At 40.0% G+C, this 26,406-nt stretch overlaps 1 protein-coding gene across 10 annotated transcripts in view; it reads right to left on the bottom strand.

Annotated features, from left to right (window-relative positions):
• The window catches only part of BCAS1 (brain enriched myelin associated protein 1), a 43,994-nt gene extending 30,675 nt beyond the window's left edge, over positions 1-13,319 (bottom strand). For all 10 annotated transcript variants that reach the window (XM_072414196.1, XM_072414199.1, XM_072414198.1 and 7 more), the window contains exons 1-4: positions 13,100-13,319; positions 10,211-10,291; positions 6,985-7,063; positions 2,932-3,467 (exon numbers count right to left, since the gene is read on the bottom strand). In XM_072414196.1, coding sequence (XP_072270297.1) covers positions 2,932-3,467; positions 6,985-7,063; positions 10,211-10,282 — 687 coding nt within the window. In that variant the 5' untranslated portion in view covers positions 10,283-10,291; positions 13,100-13,319. The remainder of the gene's footprint in view (positions 1-2,931; positions 3,468-6,984; positions 7,064-10,210; positions 10,292-13,099) is intronic.
• Positions 13,320-26,406: the final 13,087 nt, after the last annotated feature.

Raw genomic sequence — 26,406 nt, 5'->3', positions numbered from 1 at the left:
AGGAAGGAGCAGAGTCCTCCAGCAGGGCAGAGTATTTCAGGAGAGGAGAGTTATAGAGGAAGGAGCAGAGTCCTCCAGCAGGGCAGAGTATTTCACGAGATGAGAATATTTTAGCTAGTAATCATCATCATTTTCCCTGTGAAAACATTACAAACTGGACCTGTAAATGAAGAAAAGTTCTTTCGCCTTGTGGCAGATAATTGCCCCAGAACAAACACAGTATACATGTATGTCCTCGCACAGGGAAGGTTTTCCATGGAAAGGTTTCCCGTGTTTTATGTCGCAGTCCCAGGATGAACCTGCCAGATGCTGGATTTATGCAGAACGGCCATAAAGTGCAATTATTGCCATAAACTGTATAAATAAAAGCGGCTTCGCTAATCTCCCATGATCCTTCATTGCTCGCAGAGTGTGTGCCTTTGGATTAGCAAGCAGCATTCACATCATCACATCACACCCTTTTCATGTGAGCAAAGCAGACCCGGCCGATCATCTTCCACGTGAACCATTTCCTGTGCCCTGGGACGGCCATTGTACCATCCTGCAGGACAGTGCTGTCAGTGGGGCCCCTTCTGTATGTTGGCTAACCCACCTGGTGACCCCACAGCTAGGTAGTCACGCCCTAGGGGTCATTTAACAAGTGCAATCACAATGACCACCCTTCCTCCCCTGCAGAATAGTACAGCATTGGTAAACCCAGTGATGGGTTCTCTTTTTCTGAGCAGCTACCCTCTATCACCTTAGGTCATGTGACAACCCAACACACCTGAAAATTGGGGAACAGCAGAATAATATTTATGGGAACATCCAATTGGACGGCTGCCGTGGTCACCCTTTTTTGAAAAAAGTCACTTGGGTTTGTCGTACTAAAACTTCTTTTTGTTTTAGTCCTTTGTACTTCAAAGACCAAAAGCATCCAAACGGCTGTGCAATTGTTACTTCAATTATAATTGAACTGGCTTGAATCTAACACTATATTATACCCTAGGGTGTCTACATATCCCCTGAGGAAGCCTAATTGGGCAAAACGTGTCGGGATAAGTCCCCGTTCTTTGTTTCAAGAGCTATACGCAAGTTTGCAAAATCCAATACTTACCCATATAGTGTTACCAGAGCCCATTATTATGTCAATTTGTAACATAAGCTTATCATTGTCTTAAAGTCTTTTGTAATTGAAGAATAATAAAATTCTTTTCTTTTTTTCTTTTCTTTTTTTTTTTTTATAAAAAGTTTTTATACATAATTATTGTAAACTTTAGTGTACTTGTAGAAGCCTATCTTTCTTCTTTGATCTTCTTCATAGGAACAATCCCAATTAAGCAAACGAGAGCAATCTGCTGTGTGCAAAGTGCTAAATGACAATGCAGCCAATCAGAGTTTTCATTTTTGCTTAGAAATATTTGTCAAGAAATGAATTTTGATTGGCCACTGAATTTTGCACAAATGACGCTGGCTATGAATGAGTTGAAGAATGTCCAAATTTCAGCACAAAGAAAAATAGGAATCCAGAGCACAATAGGCGGCACATGCAATACATACGTGACATTTCTGCATGTCAATGAGCCGGGGCCGATGTATAGTGGGATGGATTGTAGTACGGGGTTATTAATGCAGATCCCTTATGACTGGGGTCCTTTGTTATCACTCTGTGGAGGGGTCAGTAGCTGGGAGTAGCTATGGGAGATAACAATTGCTGTCCTATATATGTGAGTGAGGACACAGCGAGGTCATGTGGCCCCCTATGGCACTGAGCATTTCTATGGGATAATGGCCTGAGCAGTTTTACTATACAGGAATAAAGATTTGCAATAGAGACATAGACATAAATAACATTCTCTTCTAGACTTTCTCTACTCTACTTAAGAAAAGCAAATATATACAGTATATTCTGGTTTCCAAGCAATTGTGAAGGCAATTCCTGGCTGAGCAATCACATGACACAAAAGCCCCAACAAAAGTATTCTGTAGTAAAGGAGCACTCCGTCCACACCAACGTCTTATGTTTTCCCTGCATACATCAACACTTCCTAAATGTCACCATTAAGTTTCTGTGTCTGTCTTGGCTGCGGCTCGTGTTTGCTCACATTGTGCCGGATGTGTGACTGACTCGTACTACTGGAAAATCCACTGAGCCTCAGATGTGATAGCAGAATTAAACTAAAACCCTTTGTCAACAGCCTGGTACATGTTATTGTGTCACATTTTTAATTATTATTGCGTTTCTCATTGAGAGGAATGCTGGCCCTAAATTCAAGAAATTTATTGCTAGAAAAGATTAATCTACACACTGAACATATGCAAGAAAATTCATACAGATCACATCACTGAGAATGCAGCCTATCCAATCACTAGAGACCGGTGACATCACTGAGAATGCAGCCTATCCAATCACTAGAGACCGGTGACATCACTGAGAATGCAGCCTATCCAATCACTAGAGACCGGTGATATCACTGAGAATGCAGCCTATCCAATCACTAGAGACCGGTGATAGAGACCAGTGACATCACTGAGAATGCAGCCTATCCAATCACTAGAGACCAGTGACATCACTGAGAATGCAGCCTATCCAATCACTAGAGACCAGTGACATCACTGAGAATGCAGCCCATCCAATCACTAGAGACCAGTGACAGCACTTAGAATGCAGGCTATCCAATCACCAGAGACCAGTGACATCACTGAGAATGCAGCCTATCCAATCACCAGAGACCAGTGACATCACAGATAATGCAGCCTATCCAATCACTAGAGACCAGTGACATCATGGAGAATGCAGCCTATCCAATCACTAGAGACAAGTGACATCACTGAGAAGGAAACATATGTATTCACAATGGACCAAGGACATCACTGGCAGTGCATTCCACCATTCACTAAATAACATTTATACAAAAAGGTCTACAAAGTGCTACATAAGAAATCACTTACCTGGAGGCTCGATGGGGCACTCTGTAATCCACCATTTTTGTTGACAGTAATCACCACTTCCTGGTTTTCTGGAACTTCAGACTGGACAGGTTCCTCAAACTGCACCTTCTTCTCTGGTTTAAACAGCCTGTGGAAAATGCTGATTTCTTTGGGCTTTGGTGGTTCACTTTCAACCTGAATAGTATTACTCTGTGTTACGGACGTGTCATCTGTTGGTAGCACAGTGGAAGGGGTCTGATTTGGACCTGTGTTCCCATTTGTTACATTGGTCTCCACAATAAAAGGAACATTTTTTTGAGTTTGGATCAGTGCTGGTTCTTCCACCCGGACTTCTGACTTTGCATCACCATTTTCTGGGTCATTAGGCTGAAAAGCAGTGAGGCCTGGGGCCGGCCGAGAAATGGTCAGACGAAATTTAGACTTGGCTGGAGGAGCCGGCGGTTTGGTATCTGTGCCATTGGCGGTTGGACTTATGATGATGGTTTTCTGAGAAGATGTGATGACGTTTTCCTGTTGGATGGTTGGTTTGGACTTCTCTGTAGATACAAAGATAATATTACTAAATTGGGTTAAATTTCAGTAAACAACAAAACAATTATAATAGGAAGAAAAATATAATTCCCACATTCAACAGGATGAGACACAGAAGACTTTTCAGTAGAGGGAACTCCTAAAGGGTGAGCAGATAGAAGTAATATTGTCTTTTTTTAGGAGCAATTTAAAATAGAGGAGAGGGCAATCATTTCTTTAAGGTTCTCCCATGACAGTCTATCCTCTCCAGTAGTGCTAGTGCAGCTGTGCCAACGCATATTGAGCAGACATGGTTTATCATTGCCACCATCGGAAAGCTAATGTAATGCAATGATGGAGCAAGTGCATGAAAACAAAAAGTGTCACTTGAAGATCAGCAGCACCAGGGTAAAAAAAATATATAAACATATATTTTGCATCATTTATGGTACACAGAGAAAGCACATCCAGGTAAAGTTTAGATCTTTAAATATTGGGATGTAAGATTCTGCCACTTTTGCTTGCAGTGGACGGTCACATGGGGCGGTAGGTTTGGTTATACGGTATCATTTTATCTTGTGTTTTGTTTTCAGTAGACGGGAGGAATTCTTTTCTGCAGATTTGATAACTGTTCTACAACAGGAATTGGACCCCGGCCAGAAACACACCTGTGCCGAAATTAACTCCTTTTATCTAATACAGACAAAGCTGCAGGGGCGAATCTGCAATGTTACCTCTCCGGTTATTAGAATTTATGACTCAGAGAAATGTTATGTCACCAATCAGAAATATTACAAAAGTAAAGTTTTCATTCCATTGGATGGAATACAACAGGCTGAAGAAATTACAACCCCCAACAGGTTTATTATCTCCGTCTGTGCCCCTGCTGGGGGGGAATAATCCTCTCTGTGTGCCCTGGGGAGCAAAAAGAAATAAAAGTTCTGATTCTCTAAACTTCATGAGTTTAGATCTGCCACATGCGTACTTTTTGACACAATTCCTTAGCCTGCTGGATCACCCAGGTTCACCCAGTCTATCTTATCCAATCTTAAAGAGCTTTAATAAATCAGGCCCATACAATGGGCATCATACAGCACCATACATTGACGTGCCATGCAATTAAAAAAACTGCAGCATGCTCTGTGCTTTGGTAGGCAGCCAATTTAATTGTTTATGCATAGCAATGCGCTCTTCAACATTTGTGCATTTTTGAAAATGCTTTGGGAATCTATATTTGGAACAAGCCTTTAGATAATCTTTTCTGATTGTATTTCCACCAATCGTATCTATCTGACACTTATGGCCAGCATCCAAACCATAGACACAGTAACAATGGCGGTGATTTAATCGCAGTATGGTGAGTCATTGAGGTGGATTCGGGCTCTACACCCACTGACCAAATACAATTCTGTGAGTTTAGGTATGTGTGTTAGATGTATGCTACAGCAGTGATAAACCGAGGAGGCTTCTATTACATTGTCAATGTCGAAGGCTAGTTATACTTCAAGTTCCCATTTTCAATCATTCCTCCTATATATGTATATAATATTATTTTTTTTTTAAATAATATTAAGATATATTTTTAAACGATTTTTAATTAGCCGTTAAAAGTTATAATTTCTTTAATACCTTGTTTTTTACATGCATATTAGAAGCCTCCTCTGATTGTAATGTTAGGTGTCACTGTCCTGCCCTACACCTGGAGTTGCTAGCAGTGGCTGTCCCATTTACTATAGCTATCTCAAGCAGCAAGCACATATCCACCCTTTGCATTACCTAGGGGCATTGTTGTTTTACTTTCTCCATACAATTAAACACTTTTTCTGTGACAAATAATTCCTAGAGCACCATGGGCAATCTAAAAAGACAGTCCAGAAGATGCAGCCTGCTGTGTGTCTGTGATTGTATATGTAGGAGCAAACAACCGATGAGTGACTGCTTAGTTATGTATATACCTTATCCTTGAGCTTCTTATCTTATTCTTATCTAATAAATGCTGTCTTTTTGCATATTAGAAGCAGAAACTAGAACTAGAAAATGTGAAAACGAGCCTTCAGCTCCACCTGCTGGGCAAATTGCAAAATGTTAGTGTCATTTTTTTTTGCTCTGACTTTAATAAAGACATAAACATTATTTACAAAAACTGCTTTTTGTTGAAAGATAATACCACACATGGTGTTAAAAATTACTTTTTTTTTTAAAAAAAAGCTTTTTTTAAAACTTGCAAATGCTTCAGTGAATCTTCTCAGAATCTGTACAGAACTAGTTTGTTGGAAATAATGATTTACAGATCAGATTCTGATGACATATTCCTCGCTGCAGCTTGCGACAAACTGGCATTGGAATGAAGGTGAAAGTTGCAGTTGGAGTCTAGTCGTCCGCCCACACCCTCTGTATATACAGGAATGTTGACATACTGAAAGAATGACACAGCCTCACCTTACTGTGATAAATTCTACATGTGGAGGGGGAACAGCTGAGGTGATGGACTGTCATATGTCAAGTTTTGTATAGACACTGCACAAGGGACTAACCTGGGGCTGTATTTACAGGGGCAGGGTCGTAAGAAAGATGAAGTGCAGAGGATGTAGAATTAAAAAGAGAAGGGGAAAGGGAGTTTCAAGAAAATGAAGAAGGGGAAAGGGTTTGAAGACCCACAGTATTTGTGTAAAAGTCAATTTTTATTCTTCGAATGTACCCTGAAATTTGTTATTATATTTTGCTATATAGTTGTTAAAACCGTCTCTGTTCATCCCCTGAAGAATCGGTGAAACGTGTCGGGCATGGGACGTTCTTTTGTAATCGTCTCGACTGTCTAGTTATCTGTTTCTATATTCCATGACACTAAATACCAAAACAAAATCGATTGTACAGTGTCTTTGTATGAAAGTTATGCTTTCATCTAACTTTTTATGCACAATATCATTTTGATTTGCCATATCCCAGCTTTCTTGCTATTTTTTTCTTTTGTATTATTTCTTTCTTTCTATTCTTTCTATAATCTCTATATGGTGGGATTAATAATACTCTCTAGCTACTCATGACAATACACAGCCAAAGTATAACCCTGGAAGTCCCTCTGTCCCCTTTAATGGCCCTGATTTGCCTTCCCTAGGGCACAGAGAGGACAGGGACTGCTTTATATAAATAGAGGAGCAATCTTTAATCAAGAACACATGACAAGGAAACAATGAAAAGGGTTATTTATCCAGAAAAGTTCATTTTCTGAGCCTTTTGTGTCCCTTTGTCTTCTCCAATCATCTATAAACTTGTTGAATTACAATATAATGTGCACTTTAATGAGTTTGCACTGCATAGAAGGAGCTCAGTAACTTTGTTTTTCATGGCCAACTTCAACATTTACCATCCCTGTCCCAACAGCTATAGGCAGGACTTGATGAATTGTTCCTTACTGGGTAAACCAGCTACAATGTTTCCACCATAGGAAACATTGTAGTTTTTCTAACCAAATAATGGGAACCTGTCTCAAACATGTAGTTCCTATAAAAGGGGACTGAAGGGCATTTGGTTAATGAAGCTTACCTTGGGCGATTGGAGGAGCAGCATTGATGACCGGTGAGCTCTGTATGGTGATGGGTCCATTCTGACCTTCAACATCAACCTGCAACAAAGTGATACAGAGGGTCAGTGCCGGCTGGGTTCACCAGGAAGAAAGCGATCACCATCCAATGGAAGGCAGAGCATGGTTACTTTTTTTGGTTTGCAAAGGAGAGAAGAAGAGACCCAGACTGCTTATTTTGCAGCTTTGGGGGTATATATAATTATTATAGATAAATATGTAAATGCACTTATTTAACAATATTTTCTATTTTTTTTCAAATGAAAATATTTGGCATTTTGTATTTTTTATCATTTTTACTTTAAATACCTGGCTAATAAATCACATAAAAGTAAATAAATGGGTGTAATTTTTAATTTTGGCATGCACTTTTGAGAATTTTCTGGTGTAAGGTGGTAACAAGCAGCCACCAATTTTAATTGATACAAAGTTTAAATCCAGGAGCACCAGGTGGCAGGAAGCATAGCGGAGGTCTATGCCACCAAGCTGTGTAAAGCCACCATGGGAATGGAGATGGGCAATGTTTGGATGTTTTTTAGATTCCCCAATAACATATTCTTGGATTTACATCTTTAGCATCCTATGCTCATTAAGGCATTATATCTCCCCATCTAGGAATTCTAATCACGCAGTAACAGTGCATAACACTCCGCTGTCACAGGAGTAACGCATTCCCATTACCGACCTGGAATACATGAGCCAGCATCTACTTTACACTGCTCATCAGGTAACCCCTCTCTACATCCCATATATACACACACTAATACCCTTTGTTAGACTTCAATACACCTATATTATTTTCACCTTTTAGAATGGCAGGGACAACGTTCTGCCTTGATGATCAGAAGAAAGGAACATGAACGGATATACTCTACCTTTACCCTAAAGGACACAATTACTTAAGATCTAACATCTATTTACCATTTATGGTCCTCTTAATTGTATCTCATGATAATATGATGCAGGTATTTATCATCTTCTATAAAACACTTTGAAACCTTATGTATAGATTTAATTAACCTTTAGCATGCACTAATCTTCATATATAGTTTATTCATATACAGATACATGTGAAATTTGAATCCTCAAATTTTATCTGTTTGTTTATTCACTTGAGTTACCCAACACAAAAATGTAAGTAAATGCCTTAAGATTTATATACTATTTATATATTTTTTTCGGATGTTATATATAAAAAGTATTATACTATCACCATACAAACACTAAATTTACAGTTAACAATAATTAAGGAATAGCATTCTCTATACTGTGTATTTTATATATGAATGTAATGTACGCATATTGTTTACATAATTGCAATGTAAATGTGACTGTTTTTTATTTTTTTATTTATTCTTTTGATATATGTATTTAGATCGCTACACCCGTACAATAACTAATCCCTGAGGAAGCCCTTCATGGCGAAACGCGTCGGATTCCATACGGCGAAACGCGGTTACCCTCACTTTGTTTTCTCTGACTATTTAGATTACGTATTAATAATTTAAATGTATACCAAAACTCTGTATTGGTATTGTAACAGGTATTTAACTGAGTATTGTAGTAACTGAGTAACTGAGTATTGTAACAGGCTTTTTGGTAAACACTTTGAACCTGTACTTGTATTGTGCATGAACAAGCAGATTTACAAATTTACACAAAAAGCAATTTTGTGAGCCGCAAACCTTCATGGATGTAACCAGGCTGCAGAAATACACCATATGAGGAGATAAAGTGGTGATAAAGTCAGAAGGCTGTGGATAATCACCATATAGTGGGAGTTAGGGTGGATGCAATGTTTGTGGGATTCCAAGCTATCCAGCCCTAACATGCAGTATATATATATATATATATATATATATATATATATATATATATATATATAAATAAATACATGCAGGGCTAAATGCAGTGATGGTGATGTGCCAATGCAATATCCATAGCCACCAGATTCTGCATTATTCAACCCAGAAGAAGACCATACAGTATGTAGTATGTGATGATGAGGCAGATTTATAGAAAAGCTAAGAACAAATGACATACATTCTACAGGCTGATATACAAACATAACAATATCTTCCAGGATATATCATGACATATAAAACAACAGGCTGTCCCCTCCCAGCATGAACAATGCATCCCCTAAAAAAATGTCACCAGGAACTTGGCGGACCAGTTTACAAAAAAAGGTCTTAAAAGACACATTATACATTTATTAAATACCGGGGAAGGACTGGAAACATGCAAATCAAGTAACGTCTGCTGAATTGCATTCTCCACATACTTACGGGGCTAAGCTGATGATCAAGGCAATGCAAGTAATATTAGTGATTCTTCGATGATATTTTGTGATTGTAAGAATAAATAGGTAAAAAAGTACATTTTATAGATTAGATTTGAAGAAAAGGATTGAAACTCCCATCAGGTTATTTTTGTTGCCTGTGTCCTATTGAAGAAATTTTCCTGACCTAAAGATAAAACAGATCTGATAGTACAGACAATTTCCATTTAGACATTTTGGCAGATTTCCATTCACTTCCTTTTCCAGTGACTATGAGTATACGGATTCCACATTACTTTTCATTTTAGTAACGGTGGTCAGCATGAGCTTCAGAAAGGGCGAATCTCCCCAACTAGGTCACAGACAGCAATAAAAACAAGAAGCAATAAATCCTTCCAAACCAACCATACTATATAGGAGTCATGTCCAGGGTGGCTCCTTGCATGGTCAATCTCTTGGTAAAGACCATTGCTACAACACACTGCTACATGAATTTCTGTCCATTTTTGTGCATTGCCCCATTCAATAATAATGGATAGGTGTGCAGGTGCCCATGTGTTGCAGATTACTGCAATCTGGTATAGTGTGTAGTAAAAATGTGTTCTTGAATGCAAATAGAGGCAACTTAGGTAACCAACTAGGCAATTCATATGTGATCATTGTAACAGGAGGAAACAGATGTGAACAGATTCCATTGATCCATGTGCTGCTGCTTTTTATTTCCAATCAGGGAGGTGAACAAACGTTATAGGTAAATTGCATCCCAGAAACGTTTGGTTACAAAAACCAGAGCCACTGTCTTTTAAGGCTAAATAAATCTCAGGACTACAAATCCTGTGACAGATTTATAATAATAGAGACATAAAAAAAGAAGCATAATAATAACATGAAAAGTTGAATGTCTTTACCTCGGGTTTGATGTCATCAGTGCTTTCTTCTTGGTCTTCCTCCACATCGAAGGTGCTGAGTTCATTTCCCATAGTGAGTTTCTACGTAAGGGACAGTTTTTGGTTGATTTTTGCATGTATTACATGGTTTAGAACATCCAAGCTATGTACGTGTAAATATATTTATTAGATTTTGTCAGCATTGAAGAATGTTACATAAAACAGTGATTGCAGATAGGGAACCACACATCTGATGACCTTGTCTGGAGATGGAATGTTCTGCCACACCTGAATCACATATTTTAAAAGGGTCTGTACTACAAAACTGAAATGTCAACAAGAAAACATTACCACCCCAGGGTTTTAATAGGCTTCTGGGTACCTTGGTGAAGCCTCCAACACAACAACTGCAAACCTAAGCAGGAAAGTCTCAGTCCTCCACCCGCATCCTACAGTGTTCATTCATTTGACCAATTTTAAGGGCAGCTGATTAACTCTGTATCCTTACAATGCTGCAAATTGGGTGTTGATATATTATAGAGGGCTGCTGTTTGATAAATAAAATCATTGCATATTTATTGAATGCTTAAACATCACCAAGATGCCAATTGGCAGCATCAAAGTCTGTACAGGTGACAGAGGGAGGCATTGAGGTTGGAAGGCAATAACAATTGTTATCTGATTCCCATGTACCGCAGTGACTGGTTAAGGATAAACGTACGCCCTTTATGTCAACTGCATCTGGGAAGGATTGGGCATTGGCCAGTTGGCCGAAACTTCTGCTAGACAATCAGATTCCTACAGGATCCAATGCTGGGTGTGACTTGTGCTCAATGGGGCTTCATGACTGTACCATAAATTGAATTCTTTCGGTCTCCTCTGCTATTAGAAGGGAATGTTTTTTACATTTTTATGGGTATCATCATCATCCTAAGACCTCTTTTAATGTGCATAAAGTTATAAATACAATTGCTGCCTTTGCTGACACTCTTTTGAAAATGTTCATTGTCCGGCTATGTTTTTGTACAGTACTTCCTAAACTAATGGCCTGAAACATGCATGGGGCAAATTAAAGTCGGAAATCCTTATGTCTATGCTTGTTCAGGCCCAACAACAGTGCGTTGACCACTTTTCTACCTACTAATGTGTACTCCCACTCATATAGCTGTATTATCCATAGACGTACAAAGGTGCTGGGTAATGGTGAGGGGACGAGGCCAGAGAGACGGTACAATTGGGTGGATATATTGGTTAATTTTACCTAAACTGGAATGGATGTTGAATGAACTGGACACTGTAAGATGTATCATATGTGAAGGTAGAGGCTCCACCTATTACCACAATGTTTGCTGACAGCTTAACGGCTGAGTAGCAACAGATGTGACAAGGATATAGTAATATATCAACAAGTAATGTGAAGAAGTTGTAAGGAAAATATTTTAACAACAGAGTCCTTGAAAGAACGGACTGTCAGGGGGCCTAACTCTCCACTCTCCAATATTCACATAGCAGTTCTTGACCATACTGACCATAGAAAACCCAATTTTCTGGCAATGTCAGAGAGAAGGACAGAAGGAAGAAAGACACGGGGAAGGTGGTGGAGGGAAGGACGGGAAATGAGAGACATTGGTGGAGGGAAAAAAGACCTGGGCAATTTGGGAAAGAAGAGTAACGATTGAGGAGGAATAGAGGAAGAATGGGGGACTGGGACCAAGGTGCCAGAAGGAAAGATAGTACAGAGAGGCAGTGGAAAAGAGAAGAACAGGGGCAGGGGCAAAAAGGAACAAGAAAATGGCAGAAGGATGAAGGACAAGGATGGAGTACTGAGGAAGTATAGAGGGACAATGGCGGAATGAGAAACCAGGACAGAGGGATAGTGGAAGAGAGAAGGCAGGGAGAGGCACAGGGACAGAAGAACAAAGGTGGAAGGAAGAAGGACAGGGACAGAGGGTCAGGGGTGAAAGGAAGAAGGACAAGGACTGAAGGACAGTGGAGGAGGAACACAGGGACACAGAGTTCTAAGACAGAGGGACAGTGGTGGAGGGAATAAGACTACAGACATCTGGTCAGTGGTACAAAGAATGACAGGGACAGTGGCAGAGAGAAAACCAACAGAGACAGTGGAAGAGGAAAGATGGACAGGGACAGTGGGACAGTGGGGCAGAAGGAAATAGAGACAGTGGTAGAGGAAAAGTAAAAGAGAGACAGTGGTGGAGGGAAGAAGGAGCATGACTGTGACCAAAGGAAGAAGGACAAGGACAGAAGAACAACTGAGGAGCGTTAGAAGAACATTGGGGGAATGAAGGAAAGGAGACAGAGACAGAGATGTGAGATGTCAGAGACAGAGATGTGAGATGTCAGAGATGTCAGAGACAGAAATGTGAGATGTCAGAGACAGAGATGTCAGATGTCAGAAATGTCAGAGACAGAGATGTGAGATGTCAGGGGTGTCAGAGACAGAGATGTGAGATGTCAGGGGTGTCAGAGACAGAGATGTGAGATCTCACATCAGATCTGAGTAATCAGAGACAGAGATGTGGGGAATAAAGAAAGGGACAGGGGTGGATAATGGACAATGGAGAAAGCACAGGTACAGAGGTGCAATGGTTGGGGGAAGATGGACAGGGACAAAGGGAAAGTGGGACCAGGAATGACAGTAACAGAAGGACCATGGAAGAGGAGCAGAGGGTCGGTGGTGGAGGGAAGAAGGACAGGGACAGAGGGGTAACAATGACAAAGGGACATTGGTGAAGGAAAGAATGAAATTGGGACAGAGACAGGGGAAAGTCAAAGCAGTAAGGACAGGAACAGAAGGATAATGGAAGAAGAGGTTTAATGGTGGAGCCAAGAAGGACAGTGACAGTGACAGAGGGAAGCAGGACAGAAGGAAAGTATAGGGATGGAACTCACCTGCTATATTCCCCTCTATTCAGGCTCCTTTCTGCAGATGCTGAATGCTGGACTGGCGGAGTCACCTCCACCTGCAGTCACATTACAGGTGTATGTCACACAGCCAGGGGTGGAGCAGTCTATGACAATGTATTTGTTTTGTTACAGGCCGGTACGCAGCATGCTCTCTCACACTTATAAACACAGCCTGAGTCTTCCCAGCCTTTCCTACACACCTGGAAATTTGTGATTTTCATCGGTCACCCTCTGTTGTGGTAGAACTACAAGTCCCAGAAGAAACAAGGAACGAGAGGAACTATTGTGCTGCAGAAACTAGAGAGTGGCAGATAGAACAAGGCTGCTTCTCTTTTTTTTTTTTTGTAATATTTAACAACAAAAGAACAGATTCCTTACTATGGACCTGTGAACTATTGTAGAAAAGCCTCTGAAATGTCACAATATATTGGAGTTATATGGTTTTCCATTTGTGTTATTTCCCTTGTTTAATTACCTCTCATTTTCCAGCATGGCAAACATTTACCATTGAGAAGTAATTACATAGGAGTCTGAAATACAACAGAAATACTATGACTGATGACATTTAGAAGAAAGTAAGTACTGAAAAAACGATCTTGTGATTCTAGGAGTGGACGCATGACTGGAAATGAAAACCAACCATTGAGATTCCTCTATCCCAGGGGTGTCAAACTCTGGCCCCAGGGCCAATTCTGGACCTCAATGTCCTTTTTTTTGGCCTCCAAAGGAATCCTAAATATGGACTGCACTTGGTCTGCCGCTGCATTGAAATAGCGACACTATTACAATTCCCAACATCACTTGGGTTTATAGACCAGCGGGTTCTCTGCCTATGCGTGGCCCCGCATTGGACTGTTTTATAGATGCAAGTAATGCAAGGAATTGTAGTAGCGGTGATATTTCAATGAAGAGGGAGTTCCAGGGGCGGGTTACTCATACGATTTAGCCCACCTCAATTTTTTCAATAAATTTCAAGGTTGGCCCGCGACTTTGTCTAAGTTTTTAATTTTGGCCCTCTGTGTATTTGAGTTTGACACCCCTGCTCTATCCCATTCAGGTCTTTGGAGGAAATGATTCAACATACATTCAGAGACTTAAAACACTTAAATAAGTCAGGCAGCAATCACCCAATCAGGATATTACTTCCACTGGCCCCACCCCTGAGCTACCTCAGAGATTGATCTGATTGGTTTTGGAGTCATTTTGTCTCTCTGGCTGACAGCAATTGCTATCAATAAGACAGAAAGTCAGAAATGGGAACACCTGCAGATCAGCTCCCTCCACATAGCTTGAAGGTTGACAAATGAAAAACAATGTAATTTGAGGATCTGTAGACACGCCATGCCGATTGGTAATGTACACTGTCAGTTTCTCCAGTCAGAAGAGGAGTTGAACATTATGCAGCAGAGATGGCACTAATCACTCCAAAACCGTCCTACTGTTACCATCAGCCATTCGAAAGAACGAAAAAGTCAATTCTTAGTTTGGGAGTACGACCCCGCCATCATTCAGCAACTCGTGCGCAGACATACAAATTTTGCAGGATTAAAGTTGACACTGACCCATAACAAAGTAAAATACAACACTATAATATTCAATGCCAAAAGGGTGTTATAAAACGTATTGGAGCCATTTCTTGTCCAAAAAACTTATCGTTGTGTTCACAGTCACTTAGAGTCAGTCCTGAGACATAACATGCCATGTTTTCCAGCTTTCCTTTACAGCTGAGCCAAGCACAAGGAAGAAAGGACAAGGAAGGCATTGATAGTGTAAAATGATTGTGTATAATATTACTCCTCACTTCCCAATTCAATATTTAGGTCTAGCAACTGTTTACAGTTCCACAAACTATGTTGAATCCATGTTCCATTATCTATCTGTAGTTCACCTACATGCGGTGTTTCTCAACATATTTCTAGGAAGCAACCACTAGGGGGGGTAGTACTGACTCCAGAATTGCTGTACTGGTGTCAGTAGCCCCCTAGTGGTCACGCTATAGGAATATATGGAGGAGTTCAGATTACAGGTAGTCCCCGGGTTTCATATGAGATAGGGACTGTAAGTTTGTTCTTAAATTGAATTTGTATGTAAGTCAGAACAGGTACATTATTTTAATAAATGCAATTAGGACGGAAGTTTGTCTCAACATAAAATTTGGCAACGTAGTGTTGATTACTGTATAAAATCCTCACTGTGAGTTAATCACAAACATAGCAAAAAAAAACTTTATGGAGCCTAGACATTTAATAACTTCTAGAGCAAGCTGTGCTTTGATATGCAAAAAGAAACAACTGCAGTGTTTATCTTGGTCATTAAAGAGTTACAAGATGTTGAAGAACAGCTCAGCTCCTAAGATCACCCACAAATTTAGCTGTGTTTACCAAAAGGTTTCTTCTGCAAGTCATGCCCCTCCTCCCATCAAGCCTCCATCCTGCACACAAGGGAGCAGGGAAGCTCCGTTTATATCTAGGAGTCTTCCGTATGTCAGATGTCCTTAACTCAGGGACTACCTGTTATAGAATCCTGGCACTGGTCTGGGCTACATTCTTTACCAGACCACCGGTAATGTGTTTACTGAGTGCTAAGGGTGACAATGGATCCTTGAAGGATCTCTATAGCCAAATCTTTTTGGTATGTACTAAACATTTTAAGTGAATGTAAATTTTTGTTTGGTATATTCCACTCTTTTTAATCATTACGTCCTGTTCCGCCCCAAGACTTGCACCATCCTGACACGTAAACCCACATACGCGGTCGTAAAAGCGCCCAAAAACAATGGAGACGCAGTGAGATCACAAACGCGCTGTGTTTGTAAATGGAGTCCAATGCAAAGTAAGCTGCCTAAGTTTGCAAAATAGAATGTTACATGAATGTGGAGAGGCTCCGTATAAACAAACGAGCTCAGTTTTGGAGGAGTTTCAAGGTCCCGGCGAAGGTCAGCAAGAACAGGATGGCGCATTGTCTCCTCGGCTGATTGGTGGGCGGAAAAAACATTTGTAGCATCAGTGAACCTTTGTGTCGCACTCCATAGACAAGGGACGGTTCACGCAGGAAATGTACGCAATTTATCGACATGTTTATGTGACAAATACATTTGTGGCAACTCAAAGATATATTTGTGTGACGCTGGGAAGAAATATATTTGTGGATCAGAATAACATCAAAGTATCTCCACTTTCTCTAAATACTTAACTCCCTGATCACTGATTTTTCAAAGCCATCCTAATAAACTTATGTGTATATGGCCACACCCCCTTCTAATTTATGCAAATTTTTGGATCATTTATGCTAATTTATGTTAGCAGGCTCAGAGCAGAAAATATATTTTTTGGCAATATTGGTGAGATCGTATAACCAGACAAGACTGATTTTCATTTTAACCCATTTTATGAGATGGATTTTTGAAATCTCCTGTGACAAAAAGACTTGAGCGTTATCTTCGGCGGTCATCTTGCTTTGCGAGCCATTTTACTATTGCGTTTGCTAAGCGACTACAAAACTTAACAACACAGAGCTCCCAAATGCCGTAACGTTTTGTGTTCACTATAAAATTTCTGTTTAACTGTCCGTGTCAGGCCACAAACAAGTCCAGCACACACATAATGATTATCAGCATGCAGCCAGTGTTTGCTTCTATTATCCATCTGTTCACTGCAAACAGCTCAATATAATGGTAATGGGTAATATTGTGCTGCCCCCTGGTGGAAGATAGAGTGTAAAGCACAATATGTTCCATAAATATTACACTGGCCAGCAGACATTTTCTTGGCAAACAGATTAAAGTCATTTTAGGTTATGTCTGATGCACAGATTCCAAATATAGTATTGGTTTTGCTAGATTGGCTTTAGTTTTTGAAATAATGACCTCATAGAAAACTATTGAAACATGAAAATTAGGCAAAATTAAACTAGATATGCCTATGTATACAAAATAAAGTTTTGAAATACTCAATGTCAATATATTCTGTATTCAGTATAATTACAGAACTAATCACAAAGAAGTCATTGAAAAGTTCCACTTGTATAATTTCCTTTTATGCTGATGATCAGGACAATCACGTTGAAGTCTCCAGCAGTAGTCTGCCATCATCTGTCTATCCCATCTGCCCTGATACCTTTCTTCCATCACATTTATATCTTGATGGAACCTCTCCCCTTGTTCCTCACTGAAATCACTAAGTTTTGCAAATGGACTTTATGCTCATAGTAGCACCCAAATTTTTAAAGTTTAAGAGCAAGTTTTGTACCAGTTCAAAATTTTGTGCTTTATGGTTACCCAAGAAGTTCCTGACAACCATGACATAGCTGTGCCAGGCAGAAACTTCTGTATTAGTCATGTAACTTGTGAAATTTGAATTATTTATCAGTTTCCGAATCTGGGGTCCATCAAAGATTCCTGCTTTTAGTATTTCATTACTCAGTCCAGGGAAGAATCTACAAATGTATTTGAAGCAATCACCGTCCTTGTACAGAGCTCTAACAAATTGCTTCATTAATCCCAACTTAATGTGTAGTGGAGGGAGAATGATTTTTTCTTTGTTAGCCATTGGCTTGTTAATGATGTTCGCTGCACATTTTTTCATGTTTTCCCTTGGAGGCCATGTCACTTATTTCCAGTGATCCTGCTTTGCTCTACTATCCCACAGGCAGATGGAACATGGGTACGTTGTGTATCCACTTTGTGTCCAAGTAGGAAGTTCACCATATTTAAATCAACACATATGGACCATTGGTGTTCATGATAGCAAAGCTTTTGTAAGACCATTTGGATATTTTCATATTCTTCTTTGAGTTTTGTTGAGTGACCAATTGGAATTGATGCATAGCAGTTGCCATTGTGCAGTAAAACAGATTTCAAACTTCGAGTGGAACTGTCTATGAAAAGCCGCCAGTCTTCTGCTCGGTATTTTGGTCTTCCCATATGGGCTAGTAGTCCAGCGATGTTACAACAGTACACAAAATCTCCATCTTCACTAAAATATGGTCGGAGTGTCACGTCTTGTCCTATAAACAGTTTTTTTAACTTCCGGTCTCGGACAGTTCTTTTCTTTTAGTCTGGATGATAAAAGTTCAGATGCTTGTTGTGACAGACTTAGGTCACGTATTAAATCATTGAGCTCTTCTTGGGAGAACTGCTGGTTTGATGAAACATATTCACTCCATATTCACTGCTAACTCCTGGATTACACTCCCTGTATATCCTCCATGTCAGGTACAGGAATATCAGGGACTGAACACTGCTATGGGAACATCAGCACCATGCGGCACAGGTCGTCTTGCTGATTCCAAATCACCGTACTCCTATTTGTATTTCTTGTAACGATTGAAACCTTTTACATTTACAGCACACAAATAACAATCATTATGATGATTTCTGGGCTCTCGCCATACCATAGGTACACCTAATTTCAATCAGTTTTCCATTTTTCCACTGACGTAGCCACTCTACAAAAGTTTTGCATACCACATGGGGAGCCCAATACTTATCTTGGTCCCCCAGTTTAATACCAAAATATGCAAGATATGCTTGTTCACAAATTCTGTAATGTTTCTTGTAAGTTTTTGCTGAGGATATTCAACACAAATATAACAAAATACATTAGGGTCATTTAAACAACTTCTTCCTGAAGAACTCATATTTCTGTAAAACAAAATAAAATGTATGAATAAAAAGAAGGCAAATGAAAGTTTCATGAAAATAACGCTACATTTAATATATAAAATGCAAAACATTGGTGAAAAGATTAATAATAATATGCTGTGTTACCATTTGTTGTTGGTAGAAATGTCTATTCCGATTTCTGTATCACAATACCTAGAGCCAATTCAATTAAACTGATATCATTTCTGGATTCAGCAGACCTGAAATACACCAAATATATTAAAAAATCCTTGGCAAGTGAAACTTTTTTTTTTGTTGAGCTGTGTTTTTCCAAAAAAACATGAAAACTGTAACTTTACGGAAGAGGGAAATAATAACTTTGGTTAATAAATAAGACTTTAGTGAAGACCCTTACCTGTTTCTGTTCTGTAGATATTAAACTATTCCATGAACTTGTGGAAATTGTTCAACTAAAGGGTTGTAGATAAGTTCACCCGTTGTTCATATTTTAAATACTGAGTTCAGTCAAAATAGAGATTGTGAATAATAGGCGAGATCTGCTGGCTTCAGACTGTTCAGTGTTTTCACCCACTTTGAAGTGTTGCACATCCCGCACACCTTGCTGGGCTAATTGTTCCCACCAACATTGGGTGTTGGGCTTTGCCAATCACCTTGGAGTGTTGGGTGTCCCTGCTCACCCCAAAGGATGACATGGCCCTAGACATCCTGCAGTACGTGCTATTGGGTGTCCCGTCATCTTAAAGTGTACATTATTCACACTCATATTTTGTGCTGGATGTTCCTCCCCACCCTGGAGAACTGGGTGGTCCTTTCCACCTTGCAAAGTTACTTTTGTTTGCCTAATAGCAGTGTTGGGTATTTCCATCCACTTTATTGTATTTGTTGGTCCTACCCATCTAACCTGGGCTGGGGTTTCTGTTTATCTTGCAGCGTTAGGTGTCCCTCCATCTTAAAGTGTTGTGTATTCCCACCCACTTTAAAGTATTAGGTGTTCCTGCCCACCTTACAATATGAGGGGTTTCTGTTTATCTTGCAGTGTTGGGTATTTCCAACAACTTTCTTGTGTTTGTCTTTCTGGTCTGCCATAGGGTATTTGGTGGTCCTCCCCACTGTTTAGGGTTGGGTATTCCCACCAACTTTGAAGTGTTAGTTGTTCCTGTCCACATTCTAGTGTGTCTGTTTACCATGCAATACTGGATATCCCACCATCTTGAAGTGATGAGTATTCCCACTCACTCAATGATATTAGGTGGTCCTGCCCACATTAGAGTATTGGGGGTATCTATTTAGCTTGTTGCTTTGGGTGCCCCTCTATCTCTTGGATATCACCACCCATTTTGGAGTGCTAGGTGTTCTTGTCTGGAGTATTTGAGGTTCCTTCAGAATTTGTAGTGTTTTGCAACCCATTTTGTAATATTTATTTCTTCTGTTCACCTTGAAAAGGTTGGTGTCACTTTCCAACTTGAATTGTTGGGTTAGAGCAGAATGAAGAAGAGTTAGAATGTCCCTCTTACAGATAGCCAAAAAAATCATTGATGTCACTTAGTACGACCTGAGAGGTGCAAATAGTTCATTGCTCATGGAACCCTTTGCAGCTTCTGAATCCTGGTCAAGAAATACCGGGTTAGAGTGTTGGGCGATCATACTCCCACAAGGCGGGTGTTCCTGCCTAACAAAGAGTCTCGGGGTTTATATGAACGACTTTGGGAAAATATTACTATATTACACCTCCTATGATAAAATATTACAGTAAAGATGTAAAACTCTTCTACTAACATTTCATTAAAGTAACATTTTTATTTCAGATTTAATCTTCTTTTTACAAAATCCTCCAATATTTTAAGAATGTTTTCCATCCATGCCCTGGATTGTGTGGCCATCAACATCAATTTTATTATCTCCTGATTATTTCTGCTCAACCGTATTTTTCTTTGTCCTAAAATTAATTATCCTGCACAATACCCAGCAGGCACTTCTACAATGGTGGCGACATTGCTTGTAGCCCGTCCTGGGCTGTGTTTATAAATAAAGGTTGTTAAATTAGATTTTACAACGCCATCATTACCTTCAGAATATCAATTTTGCTTTAGGTATTCTGGAACAGCTGTAATTAGCGATCAGATTATGGCCGCCTTTGCTTTTCACGCCTAATAAACCGCCATGTGATGGACTTGTTATCTTTACAGTCTGCCAAAGGACAGCAGATATTTAAACATGGTGAATGCAAAAGACAAACACCATAAAATGTGAATGACTGCTGTCACCAGTTACTGCTAAGAATGAATCTCAGAGACCTTTAATAATTTTATAAGCAGTGAATAGCGATTCTCTATTTATTCACCACTGACTGCTGTTGGAGGGTTTGCCACAATATTTTTCCAGCACCTGACCTAAACATATTTTAGGATGTTCAGCTGATATTTGGAATTTTGTTATTTTATGCAAAATTTGGGTCTCACCTAGAGGCAGAACATTAGATAATGGCAATGCCAGTCTTCAAGCAACGTACAGCCCCTCTTCTTACATACTATCCCACTGGGAGATTGTCATATTAACCAAAAAGATAGACCCTATGGCCACTTCTTGACAATTGTGCATGTGCCAAATGTACACAGCGAATGTGTGGCTTAGGTACCTCGGCTTTGGCTCACTGGGCTCTACACAGAGAGAAGACAAAAATCAGACCCAAAACAATAAAAAAATACTCCACTATTGTATTATACACTGCGGTACACATGTGCACCTTTCCTGTGCTTGTTATGAATTGATTTCAGCAGTTGCCGTTTAGTGCATTGTAAGAATCAATGCCAACCCACACAAGGGGCCAGGTAAATCTGGTGGGCTGTAGCACTGGTTTCCACCACTTGTCCCAAAGTTTAAATAAACGGTTGGGTTTCTCCACTTGTGCCAAATGCACTTCTTGCGGCCACTACTTTTACATGATTTGTAGTTGTGCTGACTTTGTATAAGGATGCCATGCTTAGAGCTTTATGGTGGGGCTATCATCATCGGACCCCTTGGTGATGTCACCTAACCACCACAAAACCTCCCACTCTCAGCTCATTGGGGTCAACCAGCTGCATCGGACTGGGAAGAGTTAGTGTTTGTCAGCCATCATCCCCAGGTCCAGTAGAGACACCCATTACTGTACTTATGGAGGATTTCTGCACAACCCTGTTAGGATAGCAATATATGAGAAGCCATTGCTGGCTAATATTTATGGGTGGACCCCCTGGAGCTACCACCTTTATCCTTGCTTTACTCATGAAGATTTTGTTCTGCAAGATTCCTTTCCTTTGAACTACAGATTAAACCTGGGAAGAGTTTTATGTTGAAAGTCCATCAGATGGCAGTACATAACTAACAAATAAAGGATTGCTATTGCAGTGCATTGCACATAGGTGATATCTGGAGATGTCTAATGCATGAATGGTCACCACTTTATTCCTATGACAGTTTCACATTAGTGTAAAATACCCTGCAGAGCATTGCAGAATGTGCGGGCTTCTTTTATAGATTCTGCAAACTTTTTCTGTTCTCCTATTTAAAAAAAATGTCAGTCTGGTAAAGTTTGGTGTACTATTGTGTGTGACAGGTTATGTTAAAGTCAGCAAACCTACTGGATTGCTATTTTGAGACCACTCCACCTACTAGAAATCATAAGCTTGCATGGATCTGGAAATAAGCTCTCACCCAGGGGTGTAGTGAGGCGGGCACCGGTGGGAATGCCATCCCCTCACTTTTTTAGGGAATAGGTATGTGTGCCTACTCTTATTTTGCAAAGAATTTTTTGGTGGCAGCAAGGGCTAGAGACGCAGACCATGTCCCCCATATGAAATTGTAGGCTCAGGGCGGTGGGCTGGTTGTCTCTCTGAACACTTTTACATAATGGATACTACCGTGCCCCCTCTTCTTTTTTTACGACTTCACCCCTGCTCTCACCCCATTATATAGTTTGACCTTTCTATGCTTTGCTCCATAGAAACTATGCTATCTGGTATCATGGTGCAATATGCACAATCAATATACCCAAATCAGTATGCTGCACTAACATCTACAAAAACAATAAATAAAAAATGCAAAAACACATGTAAGAAAAATTTACAATAAAACCTCAAAACATGGTCCATCCAACAAGTGAAATCTAGTGTGTGAAAGTCCTTATAAAATAGCGACCTCCAATATTACAGCGGACTATTCACCACACAGCAGTGGAACATTACAAAATAAATCTGTACATGAACACTGCTTTAATCCTTTGCATCTGAAAGGCCTAGAGGTAAAGATTTCTGTCTATAACGGCTTTATTAGCAGTTCTATAAACTCTCAGCTCTCTGGTCTTGGCAAACCTATTTGGCAACGTTTGGTGCCAGTCTGCCGGCTATAAAAGTCAGTCATTAGATCCGTGATCTTGCCCCGGCATCCAAAGGCAGACTGTTTCTGTTTAGGATTTGCAAGTATTAAAGAGATTTTTTGTTCTCTTCTTGTGATTGTTCACTTAAGTTCCGCACATCTCTAATCCACTGAGCTGTAAAGCCTCAACCATCTGAATATCCCATAGGAGGAGCTGAGGGTATTGGATGTCCAAAACCAACAAAAAGTCAGCGCACAAAGGTCCAGTATCCTTCAGTTACTGGAAATACATAACCAATATATCCAACGTGACAACATGACATATCCAACATGACATTTTGGGGACATGGGGGTCCTGTGTCAAGTCATACTTACATCATGTGTTGGATACAACACCAGCGCACATAGGACCTTGGTGCGTATGGTGCAAATGGTTCAGCCTTATTTTGAGTGTTTAAAAGGTGCCACCACGCACCCAATGGTAACATTATTAGGCTATTGTTGGTAGGATATTATGTTGATGGATAGGGTATAAGGTGCAAAGTTTACACTTTTTGTAATAGCTGACAGCATGAAAATTTCCAGTGATTTCCTTTCTAGCACCCATTGGTGGTCCTTTCCTGGGGACACAACTCAGTCCTATCCCTTGCTCCCAATATAAACCAATTCTATCCTATTGTAAAGAGAAGGAATTGGCGTCACTGTCCTTGACGTTGGAGATAGTGTGGCGTTATGCCACTTCCCATCTACAGGACAATGCTGCTTGGGGAACGAAAGGTCCATTGACCATGGAAAAAATGTCCTCCGATATAATGCCCCAAATCACCTGGAACCCGGGAACACACAATGGTTATTCCCATATGGTTATTCCCATATGTGAATCTGAGCGCATGCACATAAGGATTGTGAACAAATCTTTCACCCATTCCACTCAGGATTACATTTAATTACAGAGAAGACTTCACAGCCATGATGCTAATAAAATAAAGATTGACGATTAAACTCAGATACATAATTATTCTTCCACCCCATTTCCCCACTTTACAAGCCTCACTTTTATAATCATGTTAATTCTCCCTGACGCCTGTCGAGATCCTCCTTTAATCTGCACCATTCTGGCATGAAACAACAACGCAGAAACCAGGAAAGGCAAAGGTAAAGAGCACCTGTCTTCTGCAAGTTTTAATTTAATAGAACCTATTTTATGACATATTTTATTTTGAATTTGGTGATATCAGAACAAAGTCTATGCTTCTCTAGGCAATCCAGGCGGATCGTGGCTGGGGGGAATATGCAGTATGATATGCTTCCTGAAAACCCTACTGCACCCTTCCCTAATGCAAGCAGTGGGCTAATCTTCAGAGCGGTTATGCAAAGATTGCAATGCTTTAATGGGTGTCAGCCTGGAGGGGGGTTGTTTGTAGGCAGATTGTATTTGCACGTAGATTCGAGATAATTTCTACATGTGATGCTGACCACTAAAAGGATGTAAATTCAACAAAGGGCCAGGGTTAGTCAGGCTGGGAAGGATATGGCTAGATAATGGTGGATGTCTTCCAGCCATGAAATACGGCAAGCTCTGTTCTATTTCCTGCAGCTTCTGAGATGCTCACAGCATGCAATCTGATTGCCCTAAAAACTAGCCCCAGATTCAGTTACTTTGTATTTCTGCTCCCTGATTCAGTCCATTCCCAGCTACTTAGGAACCGGACCAGCAAAGAAGCCCCACTCCTTGTTCCTGACTGGCTGGAGGCAGCTGAAAGAGTGTAATTTGTTTGTCCCTTTGATAAACATATATTTATCCACCTACCTGTCAATTACTTGCATCTGACTTCTGCATGACCAGGGTAAGATCAGGTCAGGTCACATTAAATGTCTCCTACAGCTCATTAAATGTGTTTATAGAGTTTCCACTGCGTAAGGAACACACCGTGATGTCTCCTGACTGGAAGAATTTTGGGCCAAAAATCACTGACATAAATACTCCTAAAATAGTTGCTAAATTCACCTAAATTATATATGCATCCTTTTACTCCAATGTGGCAGTTTCACCCTCTGTTACATTCGTGAAGAAATCTTTACCCCTTGGTGTGAAGAAAAACTGAATAGTCGAGATTCAAAGCTGGGGGTTATGGAAAGTACGTTTTTGTAAAGTTGCTCAACATCTAGAGAAACCAAACAGAATACTGGCCTTTATCAAAGAAAAGACTTGATGTATTGTGGTAAGGGGTCCCTTATACCAGAAATATTGAAACAAATGGGTTTGGTAAACTCAAGTGATTAGCAAAAGTTGTCTCTTAGCATTAACATTTAATTAAACTGGAACATCTAATAACAGAAGGGGAAGACACATAACTCCTTGGTAGTGCTTTCCTTCATGGCAGGACTCCCAGGAGTGAGGAATTAACACCGCACCCTTCTTACTATATAAGGTTTCCAAAATAATCCATCCACCTTCACTTATCATGAGTTCCTCCCAGCTCAACTATCTATTATATAAAGGATCACACAGGGAGATAAACACATTATTGTATCTCATTTACATGGGAACTGGGATGAGTCACCACTCCACTCTCAATGCACCAAATTATTCTTCTTCAACGTGCAAATTAACCTTTGCTACATTTTGTATTACCTTTGCTCTGCTTTCTTTTTTTTCTAGGCTGTTCTCTTTCAAAAGACATTGGCCCTGATCCATTGTACTTAAAGTGGAACAATACTCACCTCCCCTTCGACTATGCAAAATCTGCAAGTTCCCTTTCTGCCCCCAATTTCTTTGACTGGTCCTCTGCCAAATTTGGCATCCTTGTCTGTCTTGATTGGTTGTGTTGGGATAATACAACTTCACTGCATGCACATCTTGGTGTACATTGTCAAGGTAAGAATTCTTCATTGTAGAAGAGACAATATATGTTTCTTCTGCAAATAAGTTCTCCTGTTCGCACATTCTCAATTTGCATTTTATTAAGTTCTTTAAGCCAGGATAGCAGCCTCTCAGTCAGTAATGCTTCTATCAATATCAAGTTCATCTAACAGGAATAAAAAGTGAAGAGAAATTGCTAGAATAAGAGAAAAAGCAAAGTCTTGTCACTTCTCCTGATGCCAACTGTCTAAGAGGGGCTAAATATTTAGGTAACATCATTGTGATATAATGTACAACATAGGCATAAACTCCTCCATTAGGATGAGGCAAACAAGTCCAATTTCGTACAAATGTCCCATGTCCGTTCTGAATCTCTAAGAGCCTTCATCAAAGGCCCAAATAGTTCCTTACTTTCAAGAAGACCTGTCCTAAGTAAAGAAGGTCTCACATCTG

The sequence above is a fragment of the Pyxicephalus adspersus genome, chromosome 6 (genome assembly GCF_032062135.1).
Source record: "Pyxicephalus adspersus chromosome 6, UCB_Pads_2.0, whole genome shotgun sequence".
Taxonomy (NCBI): domain Eukaryota; kingdom Metazoa; phylum Chordata; class Amphibia; order Anura; family Pyxicephalidae; genus Pyxicephalus; species Pyxicephalus adspersus.
This window is presented reverse-complemented; position numbering and strand designations above follow the sequence as displayed.